At 45.6% G+C, this 18,671-nt stretch overlaps 1 protein-coding gene and 1 pseudogene across 2 annotated transcripts in view; one reads left to right on the top strand and one right to left on the bottom strand.

Annotated features, from left to right (window-relative positions):
• GLDC (glycine decarboxylase) overlaps positions 1–18,445 on the bottom strand; it is a 107,104-nt gene extending 88,659 nt beyond the window's left edge. The window contains exons 1-2 of the mRNA XM_032291095.1: positions 17,961–18,445; positions 17,332–17,410 (exon numbers count right to left, since the gene is read on the bottom strand). Coding sequence (XP_032146986.1) covers positions 17,332–17,410; positions 17,961–18,215 — 334 coding nt within the window. The 5' untranslated portion in view covers positions 18,216–18,445. The remainder of the gene's footprint in view (positions 1–17,331; positions 17,411–17,960) is intronic.
• On the top strand, positions 1,839–2,946 carry LOC116559907 (annotated as a pseudogene). Its single transcript, XR_004272677.1, has one exon. The product of XR_004272677.1 is annotated as a probable ribosome biogenesis protein RLP24 pseudogene (transcript).
• Positions 18,446–18,671: the final 226 nt, after the last annotated feature.

Below are 18,671 nucleotides of genomic sequence, written 5' to 3' on the forward strand. Positions count from 1 at the left end.
CAAAAAAAAAAAAAAAAAAAGAGAGAAAAAGAAAACTACAGCGTCCCCACACACCCCAGCAAATCTCACAGCAGAGCACATTCCTCACACTTCTCCCTTCAACTGGACAAAACCAGCTGGCTCCAGTGCAGAAGCCTAATTCCTGTAGCTATCTTCCTCAACAGGAACTACAAAGAAACTAACCAGCGGGGAAAGAAACCAAATAAGAAAGGGGGTCATCCATTAAGAAACACTTGAAGGCTGAGGGCGGTGGCTCACCCCTATAATGACAGCACTTTGGGAGGCCAAGGCAGAAGGATTGTTTGAGCCCAGGAATTCGAACCTGACCAACATAGTGAGGCCTCGTTTCTACAAAAAAATTTTCAAATGAGGCAGGAGGATTGCTTGAGCCCAGGAGGCCGAGGCTGCAGTGAGCTGCGATTGCACCACTGCACTCCCACCCCTGTGACAGAGCGAGACCCTGCCTAAAGGAAAGGAAAGAAATGCTTGGAGGCAAGCTCTTATCTTCTAGATCCCTAACTACGGCTATGCAGGGCAACCAGTGGCTGCGCATTATTTTGCACTCTCTGTCATGAAGGAATTCAGGCAATCCTTCAGAAGCCTACACAGTAAGTTCTTTTCTTGGAGAATAAATGCCTGCTTCTGACCTTGTTTATTACTCTGCCTCAGAGCATTGCATAATCTCCTGGTCCTAATGTACCAAGAACAGAGTTCAGTGGCCTCTAGGCATCACTTCCTAAGAATCTGCAGGTAAGAACTTGCACTGCTGCTGCTTCTCAGAATTCAGAATTAATGCTTCCTCTTTACATCATTCCACATAAGAGCTATTCTATAGCAACTCCCTTGCCACAGAGCCTAAAATACCAAGAATTGTGAACCAACCACTATACCAAATAAATGCTTTCCAATAGCAGGGAGATGATTAACTGTTACATTTTCTTTTTTTTTTTTTTTGAGACAGAGTTTTACTCTGTCGCACCGATATAGTGCAATGGCACAATCTTGGCTCACTGCAACCTCTGCCTCCTGGGTTCAAGTGATTCTCCTGCCACAGCCTCCTGAGTAGCTGGGATTACAGATACGCACCCCCAGGCCTGGCTAATTTTTGTATTTTTAGTGGTGATGAGGTTTCACCATATTGGCCAGGCTGGTCTCAATCTCCTGACCTCAGGTGATCCACCTGTCTCAGCCTCTCAGTAGCTGTCAAATTTTCAATACATTACTAGGACTAGGTTTTAGTATCTTCTTTATGTGAATTTGCACAAGAACTAGGGAAATGTCATTAAAATGGACAGGCAATCTGTATGAGTCAAGATACCTGCTGCAACTACACACACACACACACACACACACACACACACACACACACACATTGTTTCCCATCCATAACCCATTACCCTAAACACAACCCTACTATTTCTTTTTGGTCTCAATTGTAAGGAAAAAATGTATTCAGGCTTTGCTCTTTGCCTCTTTGACAATCTAAAAATGCTATACCTGAAGTTTTACACTATATATATATATATATATATATATATATGAGCCGATATATATATATATACATTTACACACACACAATATTATTATTTTTAAAATAATAATATATATGCATATGTTTATATATTAACAGAACATCTTTGGGATTATTCACAAGAAATTGATAATAAATAGAAGATGGGCCGGGCGCGGTGGCTCACGCCTGTAATCCTAGCACTTTGGGAGGCCGAGGTGGGTGGATCAACTGAGGTCAGGAGTTCAAGACCAGCCTGGCCATCTTGGTGAAACCCCATCTTGAAAAAAATAAAAAATAAAAAAATTTTAAAAATAGAAGATGGACTTCCTCCGAAGCTTGGCGTTTCGTCAGTGGGGACCCACGCGGGTTCAACATGCGTATCGAGAAGTGTTATTTCTGTTCCGGGCCCATCTACCCTGGCCACGGCATGATGTTCGTACGCAACGATTGCAAGGTGTTCAGATTTTGTAAATCTAAATGTCATAAAAACTTTAAAAAGAAGCGCAATCCTCGCAAAGTTAGGTGGACCAAAGCATTCCGGAAAGCAGCTGGTAAAGAGCTTACAGTGGATAATTCATTTGAATTTGAAAAGCGTAGAAATGAACCTATCAAATACCAGCGAGAGCTATGGAATAAAACTATTGATGCAATGAAGAGAGTTGAAGAGATCAAACAGAAACGCCAAGCTAAATTTATAATGAACAGACCGAAGAAAAATAAAGAGCTACAGAAAGTTCAGGATATCAAAGAAGTCAAGCAAAACATCCATCTTATCCGAGCCCCTCTTGCAGGCAAAGGGAAGCATTTGGAAGAGAAAATGGTACAGCAGTTGCAAGAGGATGTGGATATGGAAGACGCTTCTTTAAAACCTCTGTAACCATTTCTTTTATGTGCATTTGAAAATGCCCTTTGGACACTTGGAACTGCTAAATTATTAGTTTATTTTTTACATAAGGTTACTTAAATGAAAAGTGATTAAAATATATCTTTTCTACATTGCCATCTATAAAACATCAGATATTACTGATGTTACATTACATCTCAGTGTTAAATCTTCACTGACAGATGTACTTATGTAAATCACGAAAATTCTGCTTATAACTATAGAAGTGAATTGTGGATGTAAAATGCTTATTCGATCTGGATAATGGCACAGGGCAGCCTCTGTATAATAAGTAATGGCAAAAATTCATGGTTAGTGATGTATAAAATAAAATATTCTTTGCAGTAAAATATTCCCTTTATTAATGTTATAGAAGAGGGGATACGATAAGGAAATAACAATTTGTATGAGAGTGTCAAATACTATTTTGATTTTTAATATTTACTGTTTTGGCTTATTTGCATCTCAGAAGAGCATAATGATATTGTTTGATGAAGCCTAATTGTGCTGGACTGTTTTGACCTGGTTTAACCCTTCTGATAGGTAGTTTTGGATGTTGGGGATGAGAACTGAATAATATTTGCCTGGAGCGACACTACACTCTAGAATTTCCACTTTGGAGAGTACTCAGTTCCAACTTCTGATTCCTGGTAGAACAAACTTTATTTTTCTAACCACCAATGATCTAGAAGCAGAGAAATCCCAATGCCCTTTAAAAGTTACGTGGCTTTCTTTTAAAAAGCTCCTGTTTTTGGAAAGTAGAATTTATGGGTACAACATCTGTTCATTATTTGTACATAAAATAAAACCATTTAAAAAGTAAAAAAAAAAAAAAAAAAAAAAATCGAAGATGATGGAAATGGGAGGGAGGCTTCCTTTTCCCAATATAGCCTTTTTTTTTTTTTAAGAGAGAGACGAGGTTTCACTATATTTCCCAGGCTGGTTTCAAACTCCTGGCCTCAAGCAATCTTCCAGTCTCAGGCTCCCAAAGTGCTGGGATTACAGGCATGAGCCACCCCACCTGGCCTCCCCGTATACCTTTTGGGCTTCTGAGTTTTGACCAATGTGCTTATATTATTTATTTTAAAATTAAATTAAAATGTTGCATCTAGAATGAAATCCTCCTTGTAAAATACACGAGTACATGGGTGTAGACCCCGTCGGTCCCCGACACCAGCAGGCCATCCACAGAGCGAATTCCAGACAGCAATGCCTTGCACACAGCAGCCACTAAACCGCGTCAGAGCCTCCCTCACTCTTCGCCCTCCATGTGCTTGGCAAGACACTAGGAAAAGGTCTCCAAGGAAATCATCAGGACTGAAAACCAACACACTCGTATTTGAATTTGCCCAATGTCACCAGTTTGAGAAAGGCCTTTCTCTGCTAGAGGTTAAGGGGAAAGCTGGGGCCAGAATGTGAGGAAAGGGACTGCCTGGGCAGATTTTTCTAGCCAGGATCCTAATCCTTGGCTGCAGAGCTGCACAGGAACCAGGGGTTGGGGCTGGGGTGTGAATCAAGATAAACAGACCATGAATGACAGCGTGTCAGGACTTTCTCATCTTTTTGAAGGGAAGTCGGAATTTGGTTGCAAATTCCATCTGCATGCTGAGCCTTTCCCCAGCATCACCCAGTCATTTACAGCACTCCTTTCTCTCCCTCATAGCCACCTGGAACAAGCTCACTTTCCCAGTCCACAGACTCAACTCCCTATTATTTGTCAAGTTTCCTCCCTGGGCAGAGGAGGATTTCACTACCAAAATCAGCTGCGTCACAGAATGTGTTGAATCATTCCGGGAAGCTAATTCAATCCATATGCTCTGCGCAGTGTACAGAGGAAACTGAACGGAAAACCCTTGAAGATGGGCAGAGCTGAGCCATTTGTGAGGACGTCGTCAGGACAGCAGCACACAGGCCCAACCTGGGGCTGTCTCCTTGCTGTAAACCTGCCAGGCTCTTCCCTGTCTTCTTGCTCAGCCAATTAATACCAAGCCTCATTCAGTCCTTCATGACCCTCATGGGTTACCGCCCTCCTTAGGACACCTCCACTCAAAAGGAGCTGAGGCATGTCCCATCTGTGTTTCTGATGACTCCTTGGTCCCTTGTCTCTGTATGAGTGAGCAGTCCTTGCAGCTCTTCCTGATCACCCGAGAGATGCACAGCTTCAAGATCCTACCAGCTGTACCAAAACCAAAACAACATTCACAGTGGGGAGTGGGAAGGGATGCTATGTCTGTTATTTTACTCCTTGAACTTGGATCATACTCCTTCCTGTGGGAGGCCCCTTTCCATTTAATCTACAAATGTTTTTTAAAGAAATGTACAGAGAAACATTGCAATTCATAGTACTTATCTGGAATACCAGCTGACCTATGTAATTAGGGCAAATGCTGAGTTTGAAATGAGAATCAGTGGAAGTCTCGGAGTATTTGTTTTCCCTCTTTGCTGCCCCAAAGGTACACTATCATGGCCTGTGGGGCAAGAACAAGAAGAGAAGGCTATGTCCTAAAAGTCCATCGCAAACAATTTATCATGCTTGAGGAGAATATAATTTTCTATAGATCAAAGGCATATGGGCCAGACATGGTGGCTCATGCCTGTAATCCTAGCACTTTGGGAGGCTAAGGGGGAAGGACGGCTTGAACCCAGGAGACCATCATAAGCAACATAGCAAGATCATGCCTCTAAAAAAAATAAAATAAATTAGCCCATGTGATAGCACATGCCTGTAGTCCAGCTACTCAGGAGACTGAAGTGGAAGGATTTCTTGGGCCCAGGAGGTTGAGGCTGCAGTGAGCCATGATCATGCCACTGTACTTCAACCTGAGGGACAGAGTGAGACTCTCTCAAAAAAAGGGCATATGGAGAAATTTGCAGTCCAACCCAGAATCACACCAAGTGAATTGTAATTTTTTTTTTTATTTTTTTTTTTTAGACGGAGTTTTGCTCTTGTTACCCAGGCTGGAGTGCAATGGCGCGATCTCGGCTCACCGCAACCTCCGCCTCCCGGGTTCAGGCAATTCTCCTGCCTCAGCCTCCTGAGTATCTGGGATTACAGGCACGCGCCGCCATGCCCAGCTAATTTTTTGTATTTTTAGTAGAGACGGGGTTTCACCATGTTGACCAGGATGGTCTCGATCTGTTGACCTCATGATCCACCCGCCTCGGCCTCCCAAAGTGCTGGGATTACAGGCGTGAGCCACCGCGCCCGGTCGAATTGTAATTTTTTATAGCAAATGTTCAGAAAATACAGGTGAATCAACATGTTGCAATGAAAATTCACCTAAACATTCACATTCAGCTAGCTCAGTACTCCCAGGAACTCGTCCATTGCAGAATCATGATGACAAATCAATGTACAAATGCTCTCACATTTGGTTCAACTATATCTCAAAACGCGTGAGCCTTAGAGAAACATTTATCCGTGGAAACCTGTAGCTATTAAGAAAGTTATATAAAATAATGCAATGTCTACATTTATTTCTTCAAGTCAGTTAGTATGTTGATGATATAGGCATTGAAAATCCTTATTAAAATTCTCAGTTTGCATTTTTATATAAATACTCTGGACTTACAAAAAGTAAAGCAAACTGGAGCCAAAATGAAATCAAAGTTATTCATGCATCGTATAACTGAGACTTATTAAAGCAAGACATAGTGCTATTTGGTGGGGTGGGAAGAGGACATGAAGAATGGAAGTCAGAACACAGATTTGCCCATAGCGGCTCACATCCCTGTTCTCTAGCACGCGCCCCGTGCAGCCAGGGCCCTCACTCCCAGCCTCCTGAGGCAGGTCACTGAGTGTCCAGGCAGAATGTGGGCGGGGCTGCCCCACCTCTCTCTCAACCTTACTGAGCTGACTATCAGACCTTGAAGTCCTCTCCTCAGCTGAACTCAGTCACCCCATTTCTCTGTTCCTGCTTCCAGGTCACTGACTGATGGTGGGTGGGGTGGAGGACACTCAAACAGGCCTTACAAATTCCTGCCATTCAGTCTCAGTAGACCCTCCCTGAAGGCCAATCAAGGGTCATCACCACCCAGATGCTCTCAGCAGACACTGCCTGCAGGCCAATCAACAGTCCTTGCCACCCAGATGTGCACAGTAGCTCTTCTAAAATTGACTTTTCCTTAGTGCTCGGTCTCAGCCTTCCTGTTTCTCATCCAGAGGGATCGTCAGACACACAGCCTCTCAACTCCTCCCACCTAAGAGAATCCTTATGTCTTTATGCAGACTTTCTTTCTTCTTCTGCCTAAGAAAGGTCCAGAATATGACACAGGGGTCCACAACTCCCTTCCTGAAAATATATCCTCCTGCCTCTGATAACTTCATCTCAGACTGCCTGGCTCTCTCCTTCTGCATGTTTTATTTCCCAATATCCTGGCTTCTGCTTTCTTCTCCACACTCCATCCCTGGGAAATTTCACTCATTCTCGTGAATTTGTTCAGAAAACTCACTAAATCTGCAACTCCATCTCTTCACTCTCTCTGGATATCTAGTCTCTACTTTCCAACTTTCTTCAACTTTTCCAAGTGCATATTCCATGAGTACCTTGAGCCCAATTTTGCTCAACCAAGACCCCATCTCTCCTTCCTCTTCTCCCTGTTCCCCATCTGTTAATGAATAACATGAACATCACTATCCCATCTAGAAACTGACTAACAGCCTGACCTCCAGCCTCTTTGGATCAATCACCATGTCTATATGAAAACCAAGCTTCAGGCCAGGCGTGGTCGCTCACACCAGTAATTCCAGCACTTTGGAAGGCCGAGGAGGGTGGATCACCTGAGGCCAGGAGTTCAAGACCAGCCTGGCCAACACAGCAAAACCCCGTCTCTACTAAAAATACAACAATGAGCTAGGAGTGTAATCCCAGCTACTTGGGAGGCTGAGGTGGGAGAATCACTTGAACCCAGGAGGTGGAGGCTGCAGTTAGCCAGGATCCCATCACTGTACTCCAACTTGGGCGACAGAGTGAGACTCTGTCTCAAAAAGAAAAAAAACCCACGCTTCTCACACCTCTAATCCCAGCACTTTGGGAGGCTGAGGCAGGCAGATTGCTTGGCTCAGCCTGGGCAACATGGCAAAACCCCATCTCTACAAAAAATACAAAATTTAGCTGCGCATGGTGGCTCATGCCTGCAGACCCAGCTAATCGGGAGGCTGAGGAGGGAGGATCCCTTGAATTCAGGAGGCAGAAGTTGCAGTGAACCAAGATGGTGCCACTGCTCTCAAGCCTGGGTGACATAGCCAGATCCTGTCTCAAAAAAGAAAAAAAAAATCATGCTTCTACTGGGATGCCTAAGCCAGTGACTAAGCTCTGTAGGAACACTAATGCAGACTCATTCACTCTCTGGAGACATGAGATTGCTCCGATGGGCAGCTGTAGCTCCAGGACTCCAAGTGGGTCTGGTGGAAACTCTCTTAGATATGTTCTACACTGTAAGACTCTTTCTCCCTAGTCTTCCTATTTCTTTCTCCTTCCACCAAAGTTTGACCTGCATTAGTTTAGAGGCTTCCCCTGCCCTCTCCTGCTTCTATCCCCAATAAAAATGTCTTGTGTATCTAACATCATCTTGGTGTCTGCTTCCTGGTGGACCTGAACTAAGGCTCATTTACATCTCACATTGAAAGTCTCCCAGTTGGTTTCCATGCCTCTGATCTCAGAGGCACTCTGCAAAACACAGAATCAATCCTTCCACTTCACTTTTCATGTCCACCCTTTACTTAGAGGGAGAAAAATAAATCCTCTGGCTCTGAGCCCTCCATATTGTGGACCCATACCTTGTTTTCCATGCCCCTCTGCAATCTAACATTCTTTTTTTTTCTTTTTTAAAGATGGAGTTTCTCCATGATGGCCAGGCTGGTCTTGAACTCCTGACCTCAGGTGATCCACCCACCACGGCCTCCCAAAGTGCTAGGATTACAGGTGTGAGCCACTGCACCCAGCCTCTGCAATCTAACATTCTAACCACATGGCCTATTCACCATCCCTCAAATAACCACCTATTTCCACACTTCCATGCCTCTGCTCATGTCATAACTTCAGACTAAGTCTCCCTCCTATTTGCAGACCCATCAAACTATCCAACATCTATTTCCTTATAAGTTGCAACCTATAGCTGGGGATCCATCTTTATCATCTTTGACCAACTGACTTTTGTACACCAAGTGCCTAAAGCAGTATTTTAACTTCTACAACTGACTCTCTAAATAAGTGCAGAATGGAAGCAGATGGAGAAAGCTGTAGAAGGAGATTTGGCAACAGCAGCTTAATAAGCCACTGATAACAAAGGTGATAGCAAACACCAGTTGAAAAACCAAAAGCTGAGTAGTCTAGGGCACTTTATTTATGGGCAAATGGCCCCATGTACCATAATAGTCCTCAAGAATAGCACTATATTTATAATGCAGTATAACAGATTTCATTTTGATAGCACTGCATATGTTTTGAGGTTAGAGTGAGTTATAGTCACACTGCTGTACTCCAGTCTGGGTGACAGGGCAAGACCCTGTCTCTAAATAATAATAATGGTAGGAGCTGGGCATGGTGGCTCACATTTATAATTCCAGCACTTTGGGAGACCAAAATGAGAGGATTACCTAAGCCCAGGAGTTCAAGACCAGCCTGGGCAACATATTGAGACCTCACCTCTACAAAAAAGTTTCTAAAATTAGCCAGGTGTGGTGGTCCTCCCTGTGGCCCAAGCTACTTGGAAGGCTGAGGTGAGAGGATTGCCTGAGCCGGGGAGGTCAAGGTTGAACAGAGCTGTGATCATGTCACTGTACTCCAGCCTGGGAGACAGAGCAACATCCTGTCTCAAAAAAATAAAATAGATAAAATTAAATAAAAATAAAATACTTTAAAATAAAAGTCATAATAATGGATTAGATGTTATATAACAGTTGTCTAAACCTCTAAAAGGTACAACACCAAGACTGAATTCTAATGTAAATAATCGTCACTTTGGGTGAGGCCAGGCACAGTAGCTCACCTGTAATCCCAGCATTTAGGGATGCCGAGGTGGGCAGATCACCTGAGGTCAGGATTTCCAGACCAGCCTGGTCAACATGATGAAATCCTGTCTCTACTAAAAATACAAAAATAGCCAGTCATGGCGGTTCACACCTATAGTCTCAGCTACTCGAGAGGCTGAGGCAGGAGAATTGCTTGAACCCAGGAGGCGGACGTTGCAGTGATCCGAGGTCACACCACTGCACTCCAGCGTAGACGACAGAATGAGACTCCATCTCCTTTGGAAAAAAAAAAAAAAAAAAAAAAAAAAACTTTGGGTGATAATGATGCATTAATGTAGGTTCAATTGTAGCAAATGTACCTCTCTGGTAGGCAATGCTGATAATTAGAGACGCTACGCTTGTGAGGTGGGTTTAATGGGAAATCTTTGTACCTTCCACTCAGTTTTGCCGTGAACCTAAAACTGCTCTAAAAAATAAAGTTGGCCCGGCAAGGTGGCTCACGCCTATAATCCCAGTATCTTGGAAGGCAGAGTCGGAAGGATTTCTTGAGCCCAGGAGTTCGAGACCAGCATGGGCAACACAGTAAGACTGTCTCTACAAAAAATGCAAAAAATTAGCCAGGCCTGGTGGCATGCACCTGTAGTCCCAGCTGCTCAGGAGGCTGAGGTGAGGGACCACTTGAATCCAAGAGGTCAAGGCTGCAGTGAGCTGTGATTGCACCACTGCACTCCAACCTGGGCAGCAAAGTGAGACCCTATCTCAAAAATAAAATTAAAAAACTCAAAATAGGCCAGGCACGGTGGCTCATGACCGCACCCAGCCTCATCTTTGCTTCTTTACATCTCTGCTTTACATCTCTGCTTCTTTACATTGAGAAGATATATTCCAACTCTTAAGTCTGTCTTTCCATCCCATTTCACATAATTTCTGAACACTCATGACATTTTATCCACAGCTCTCATGGCACCTGGAACTTTTTCACTGTCTGAGCTATTTTATAAAGAAGGTTAAGATGTTAGCTCCTTGGATATAATGACTATGTTTATTCAAATGTATGGCCTCGTGGGGTGCGGTGGCTCACAACTGTAATCCCAGCACTTTTGGAGGCAGAGGTGGGCAGGTCACGAGGTCAGGAGTTTGAGACCAGCCTCGCCAATATAGTGAAACCCCGTCTCTACTAAAAATACAAAAATTGGCCAGGTATGGTGGCTCACGCCTGTAATCCCAGCACTTTGGGAGGCCAAGGCAGGTGGATCATCTGAGGCCATGAGTTCAAGACAAGCTTGATCAACATGGAGAAACCCCATCTCTATTAAAAATATAAAATTAGCCAGGCATGGCAGCGCATGCCAGTAATGCCAGCTATTCCGGAAGCTGAGGCAGGAGAAATTGCTCCAACCCAGGAGGCGGAGGTTGCAGTGAGCCAAGATCGAGCCATTGCACTCCAGCCTGGGAAACAAGAGTAAACTCTGCCTCAAAAAAAAAAAAAAAAAAATTAGCTGGGCACGGTGGCACATGCGTGTAGTCCCAGCTACATGGGAGGCTGAGACAGGAGAATCACTTGAACCTGGGAGGCAGAGGTTGTGGTGAGCTGAGATCATATCACTACATTCCAGCTTGAGCAACAGTGTGAGACTCCGTTTCAAAAAAGAAAAAGAAAATGTATATCCTCAGAATGTCTTCCAATAGTAGTCAGTAAACATTTAACAATTTAGGCAACAGGGTGACTGTCCAAGGTTATCAATCAGGTATCTGCCTAATGAGCAACTAATGACAAAAACATAAGGACAAGACAGATTCTGCTGTGAGGAACTAACTACATATACACATGGACAATTACCAGACCATGTTTTAAAATACAGCCTTCACCCACACCTGTCCAGGAAACTAACATGCTTACTTACAATAAACAATCCAGGAAGCCAGCCTGCTACAACTTAGACTTACAGAGAAAGCCAGATTGCTATCTCTAGTGACAATCCAGGAAACTGAACAATAACTTCCCTAACAATTGGCCCCAAATGGCCAGAACTTGATTAATAACTGACAGCTTCCCCAATTTTTGTCCCACTTCCAACATAGGACCAACCAGGCAAAGCCAAATGTGTATCCACAACCAATCACATCGGATGCCCAACTTCTAGTTAACCCTAAGACAACTTTCATTGTAAACAACCTCCAGTCAAAACCCATCCCTTTTTTCCACAATAAAGCTTTCCTCTCCACTGTCAAAATGCAAGTCTGACTCCCTTGCTATAGCAAGTTCATTATAAATAGCCTTTGCATCTCTCATTTAGCTGGTCTTTACTTCCACAGTCATTTAATGAAAATCTATTGGAATCATCCTAAAAAAGAAATCATAATTCATAAAAGCTGGGAATCAAATGAGCCAGGAATGTCCAAAGGAAAGCCTTGTCACAGACTGAGGGGCCTATAGGCAGGACCTGGCAATGGGCACCATATGGCTAAAGACAAGTCATGGCCTCGGCCGCAGGAACAGCTGCCCCAGCCTAGTTGCCCCTGGGGTCAGTTCAGGAGAGTGCTCAACCCAAGTAGAGTGACGAAGCCAACACCTGCAGTTACATTATACAACACTCCCTCCCCCTCTGCTCCCTGCCCCCTGCCCTCCATTAACCATTTAATAGAAATCACTCTGGAACATTCAGCCAGTGCAAGATCATCATTCTGACAACTCAGCTCCTCGGCTCTAGTTGAATAATGTGAATGTTAGAGGGTTTAATTTTTCCCCTCTCTTCCACAAGCAATGTGCAATTTTGTGTAAATGTGAAGCCCTGCAGTTTATCTAAGATTAGTTCAGTCCAGTTCAGTCTAGTTATCTTGAGACGAATGCGCTGAAAAGACTACACAGCTAGGCACACCAAAGCTAAAAGTAACTGGCTTTGGTCATAAAGTAATTTTTAACTTTGAATTAATTATAAAATGAATACCTACACTGCAGAAAATCCACAAACTGCAAAGTAATTAGGAAAGCTAAAACCACTGATGAGGGCACCATTCAGAGAAACCAGCGTCCCCACTGACACACACCCTTCTAGTCCTTTTGTTGTTGTTGAATGCATGTGGATGGAGAATGGGGGATTCATTTGAGCAGGACACGATTTAACTGAGTAGCTTTGCTTGTTTCTTTGAATAATGACTGACTTATCGGCCAGTTCATTATCAAGGTATCTTTTCAAGGCACTTCCTGAATTGTCCAAGAAGAGGGGGGAGCATGCTTCGTGAGTGATGGACCACCCATCCTTCCCTGGTTCTGTCTAGCCATTCTGTCCTGAACATGTTATTCCCACTGCCTGCAGCAGCCTCCTCCAGATTTACCTAGCAGAGCGTCACTGCTCATTCTTCAACATGCAGCCTCTGTACTGCACTTCCGTGACCCCTTCCCTCGCCCCGTCAGCAGGCCTGAGTGCTCCCACATCTGTGCGCCAGGCCTGAGTGCTCCCACATCTGTGCGCCAGGCCTGAGTGCTCCCACATCTGTGCGCCAGGCCTGAGTGCTCCCACATCTGTGCACCAGAGAAGCTGCCGCTTTTCTGCTGGAGCAGTTGGCATACGGCAGCGCGATTCCAGTGCAACTAGGTATGTGCGGATCTGTAAACTGGACACTGCAGATAAGTCAGGACAGAAGTTTTCCACTTTGTACACCCACTAACTTGCAGAAGACAAAATGAAAAAAAAGCAAAGTAGTGGATGGAGTGTGGACAGTGGGGCAGGGCTGCCTGGGTTTGAATTCTGCCTCTACTGCTTACCAGCTATGACCTTGGGCAAGTCATGCATTCTCTGTATATCACGGTTTCTTCATTGTTATTTATTTACTTATTTATTTTATTCTATTTTTTTGAGACAGGGTCTCACTCTGTCACCAGGCTGGAGTACCATGGTTCAACCTCTGATCACTGCAATCTCCGCCTCCCAAGTTCAAGTCATTCTCCTGCCTTGGCCTCCCAAGTAGCTGGTATTATAGCCCAGCTAATTTTTTTGTAGTAGAAACAGGGCATCACCATGTTGGCCAGGTTGCTCAATCTCCTTACCTCATGATCCTTCCGCCTCAGCCTCCCAAGGTGCTGGGATTATAGGCGTGAGCCACCACGCCCTGCTGGTTTCTTCATTTTTAAAACAGAAGTATTAATGGTACTTTCCTCATAGGGTTGTAATAAACATTAATACACGAGAGCATGTTAAAGAGTGCCCAGTACATGGTAAGCACTATGTAAATGTCTGAGATTACTGAGTTATGTGTAATAAGTAACCCAAGTATTTCCACACTGATTACAACCCTCACAATCTTTACCCTGCATTGAGGACATTTAACACTCCTATAACTAGCTCTCACTACAGTTTTCCCTGTACATGGTAAACAAATATTTAATCCAGAATTCCTCTCTGACTACACTAGAACAGGGGCATTCCCATGAAGCAAAGTTTGAGTAATGGTGCTCCACTATTCAATGGAAATGCTACTGCCAGAGCTTACATGCTCCCATTTGCTCTCCCCACCTAGAGAACATCCATTCACCATGACACACACACACCTCAGAGTCAAAATTCATCCCTTGCATCCTCCTCCACTCTCCCAACACCCCCAGCTCATTATTCCAAGAAGCAAGCTTTGTTGAAGAGCTGGTCCGTTTCAGGGCATGGGGAGACTTCTGATGGTGCAATATTTTCTGCGTAAATCATCTCAGACTAACTAGATGGAACAAGCCCAAAACGTCACAGAAGCTGCTAGGTTTAAAGTTTATACAGGCCGGGTGTGGTGGCTCATGCCTGTAATCCTAGCACTTTGGGAGGCTGGGTGGGTGGATCACTTGAGGTCGGCAGTTTGAGACTAACCTGGCCAACATGGAGAAACCCCATTTCTACTAAAAGTGCAAAAAATGGCCGGGCGTGGTGGCTCACTCCTGTAATCCCAGCACTTTGGGAGGCTGTCGGGGGCAGATCCCGAGGTCAAGAGATCAAGACCATCCTGGCCAACATGGTGAAACCCCCTCTCTACTAAAAAATACAAAAATTATCTGGGCGTGGTGGTGCACGTCTGTAGTCCCAGCTACTCAGGAGGCTGAGGCAGGAGAATTGCTTGAACCCGGGAGGTGGAGGTTGCAGTGAGCCGAGATTGCGCCATTGCACTCCAGCCTGGCACCTAGCAACAGCTCAAGAATCTGTCTCAAAAAAAAAAAAGACAGGAGTGGTGGCACACGTCTGTAATACCAGCTACTTGGGAGGCTGAGGCAGGAGAATCGCTTGAGCCGGGAAGGCAGAAGTTGTAGTGAGCCAAGATCATGCCACTGCACTCCAGCCTGGGCAACAGAGCAAGAATCTGTCTCAAAAAATAATAACGTTTATACTCAAGTTGCAAATTACTTTTCAGGAATCCACTTCCAGAGTGAAGAATCAGAATATCTTGATGTTCAAATTATTCAGCTGGAACCAAGAACTAAACTAAAAATGGATACACAACTTTGCCATGTTTCCCAGGCTCTAATGCTCTGAAAAAAACATTATATTTTAGAGCATATATATTATAAAAATAGCTAACCTAAAAGTTGCCTGACTTTGAAAGTCTCAAGAAGGCATTCACTTGTTCAAATATTCACCTAAAATATCCTGCTTTAAAGATACACAACTCTTCACTCTTCACACATCCAATAAATCAGATTCTGATTTTCTTTTCTTTTCTTTTTTTCCTTTTTTGAGATGGAATTTCGCTACTGTTGCCCAGGCTGGAGTGCAATGGCATGATCTCTGCTCACTGCAACCTCTGCCTCCTGGGTTCAAGCAATCCTCCTGCCTCAGCCTCCCGAGTAGCTGGAATTACAGGCATGTACCACCATGCCCAGCTAATTTTTTGCATTTTTAATAGAGACAAGGTTTCTTGATCTTGGTCAGGCTGGTCTCAAACTCCCCACCTCATGTGATCTGCGACCTTGGCCACCCAAAGTGCTGGGATTATAGACATGAGCCCCCACACATGGTCTTTATTTTTTTTTTAGACAGGTCTTACTCTGTTGCTCAGGCTGAAGTGCAATGGAGCCATTTTGGCTCACTGCAACCTCCACAGCCCAGCTTAAGTGTTCCTCCCACTTTAGCCTCCAGAGCAGGTGGGATTACAGGCACACACCACCAAGCCTGGCTAATTTTGTATTTTTTGTAGAGACGGGGTGTGGCCATGTTGTCTAAGCTGTTCTCAAAACTTCTGGCCTCAAGCAATCTACCTGCCTAGGCCTCCCAAAATGCTGAGATTATAGGCATGAGCCACCTTCCACAGCTAGGATTCTGATTTTTTTAAATGAAAATAGATAACGCTTCTTTCCAGCTATCCCTAGATCTCAACTAGTTCAATTTAACAAAACATGCAGATTTTCTTCAATGACTATCAGATTTGAAACCAACAAAGCAGCAGCCCTCAGCATAGCCTGAGCATTAGCCAACCAGAAGCAGATAGGCAGTATACCGCAAACATCCACTTTCAAACAAAATAAAGTTGGCCATCTGTACACTATATCCTTTCTATCATAGCAACAAAACAGCTGCTCTCTCTTCATTTGATTCTACAAGAAAAAGATATAAGTATCTTTATGATTGAAAGTGAGATAATCAGATTAAGTTTCTTTTTTTTAAAGAGGTCTGTCTGTGCCCTTGACTTATGGATTGTCTCCCCATTCCATGGAAGTCAAAAATCCACATAAAAATACCCATGAGGCTGGGCCCAGTGGCTCACACCTATAATCCTAGCACTTTGGGAGGCTGAGGCGGGTGGATCACAAGGTCAGGAATTCAAGAACAGCCTGGCCAAGGTGGTGAAACCCCATCTCTACTAAAAGAAAATACAAAATTTAGCAGGGCGTGGTGGTGGGCATCTGTTAATCCCAGCTACTCGGGAGGCTGAGGCAGAGAATTGCTTGAACCTGGGAGGAGGAGGTTGCAATGAGCCAAGATTGCACCACTGCACTCCAGCCTGGGCAACACAGCAAGACTCTGTCTAAAATATTTTAAACCTAAAATAAAATCCTAAGAAAGTCGATGACTAAACTGACCCGTCTTAACCAAATGTAAATCTTATTTGTGTGTTTTTCTGAAAAAAACATTCGAAGCCAGGCACAGTGGCTGGCGTCTGTAATCCAAGCACTTTGGGAGGCCGAGGCCGTTGGATCACGAGGTCAGGAGTTCAAGACCAGCCTAGCCAACATGAAGAAACCCTGTTTCTACTAAAAATATAAAAATTAGCCAGGTGTTGTGGTGCATGCCTGTAATCCCAGCTACTCAAGAGGCTGAGGCAGGAGAATCGCTTGAACCCAGGAGGCGGAGGTTGCAGTAAGCCAAGATCATGCCACAGCACTCCAGCCTCAGTGACAGAGAGATACTGTCTCCAAAAAAATAAAAAAATAAAAAAGGAGAAGAAAGAAAAGAAAAACCATTCAGATCCGAAAAGTACTGCTGCCTTTCAGGTGGTAAATAATAAAATTTGGACGTGAGATAAGAAAACAATTGGAAGCTACTGAAATCTAAAGAAGCCCTGGTGAAGGGAGGCCAGATGTCTGGTCACTTCCCCAGTTACACGAACTTATGCATTTCCTAGATCCTTTCTGAGTCTATACAGATCTGCGAAGGTGATGACACCTCTCAACCCAAAGTGTGAGAGAACCATGGCCGGTGAGAGGGTACCTGGGAAGTGCGGAGTCTGCTTGCTACAAAACCCTAGGAAAGCTCGCAGGGACCTCCGGATAAAGACCAGGAACCACACAACATCGACTCCCTCCTACAGCACCGAACTGTCTGCTCCGAGAACCAAATATCCCACCCTCTCGCGGCTCCGGAGGTACCTACCACTGTTTTACTTTAATCCACATATTCCCTGTCCTGAGCAATCCTAACCCCAGAGCTGGACCTTCAAGAGACCACAAAAGGCAAATAGGCCAGAATAAGTAGAATAAGCCGAGTCGCTTACAAACAGGATCTTCCATTTTCAAGGGTCTTTTTAAACGGATGCTGGCAGGGACCGTCTTCTCGATCAGTTCGTCAATGCTCTAAAATTAAAACGCAAGACAGGGGAAAGTGCCTCTGAGTTAAAAAGAGTCACTTCTGTGTTTTGCGACTACAAAGGCTTGTGGGAACCTCATTTAAATCGCCTAATTAGGGTTCTTTTTAAAAGAGAAAAGGAAAACTTTCAGCAAACCAGAATCACTTGGAGGAAAGAAATTCATAAAGCGGGGTGGCGATTCAGCCACTCAGGGTGGCATTTCAGTTGCAACCGGAGCTAGCCGGTAAGCCCACTCTCTTAACCAGGGGCTCTTCCTCCTCTTGCAAAGTTAGGGCCCATTCACAGGGCTCCTTGGGCTGGGGCGGTTCAAAAATGTACACTTTTGAGGCACGAAGACTGGGTGCAGGAGAAAGTAAGCGGGTGAGAGAAGGCACGAGGACCAAAGGCACGAATTCGCTTCCACGCCACGGCCCAGAATCAAGGGTTCAGGGAGCACGCGGAGCGCAGCAGGGCTCAGGGCGGGAGCCAGGAGGCCGCGCGGGCAGAACCCGGGCCAGGCGGAGGGGAGGCCGCCGAGGGCCAATGGAGGTCCTTACCGCCAGCCCCAAGGCCTGCAGCATCTCTTTCTGGTCTTTGTCCCCAGGGCCGATGTGCCTCCGAGCGAAGTCGTCGTGTCTGGGCAGAAGGCGCTCCAGGAGGCGCGAGGCCCCAGCCGCGGCGTCTTCCCCGCCACCACTGCTGCTGTCCCGGCCCCGCGGCGCCCAGCACGGCCCCGATCCCCCAGCCAGGCGGCAGCAGCCCCCGACCCCGCGGCCCAGGCGCAGCCCCCACGCCCTGGCACAGGACTGCATGGCCGCGGCCACCGTCGCCTGCCCCTGTCCTCAAGGGTGAGCCGCGCTCTCGGCCCCTCTGCTGGCCTCGGTGCCCTGGGTGGCGGCTGCGTCCGGCCTGGAGCCCCTTTAGCTGGACCGCCGGCCGGACAGATGGAGGGACGCCCGCGGGCAATGAATGAGCGCCGCGCTCAGCCAAATCACTCTCGCAAAGTTGCTGCTCCACCCAAGGCACCTGCTCCGCACACTTTAAGCGGCGTCCCGGAGGCGGGAGGTGGGACGGGGCCAGGAAGCCCTTGGCCAATGAAAGTGGACAGAGGGGAGGGGGCGGAACAGTTCCCGCCCCCGCCCCTCCCCCTTCCCGGTTCCCAGCCCCTCCTCAGAGTCCCGCTTCCCCAGGCCCAGAGGCTGCCATCTCCAGTCCTGCCCACTCCATCGCTGGCTGTTGCTGGGGACCGGGATGCTCCGTGCGCCCCT

This window comes from Sapajus apella, unplaced genomic scaffold (assembly GCF_009761245.1).
Source record: "Sapajus apella isolate SASKATOON/1434 unplaced genomic scaffold, GSC_monkey_1.0 scaffold24, whole genome shotgun sequence".
Classification (NCBI taxonomy): domain Eukaryota; kingdom Metazoa; phylum Chordata; class Mammalia; order Primates; family Cebidae; genus Sapajus; species Sapajus apella.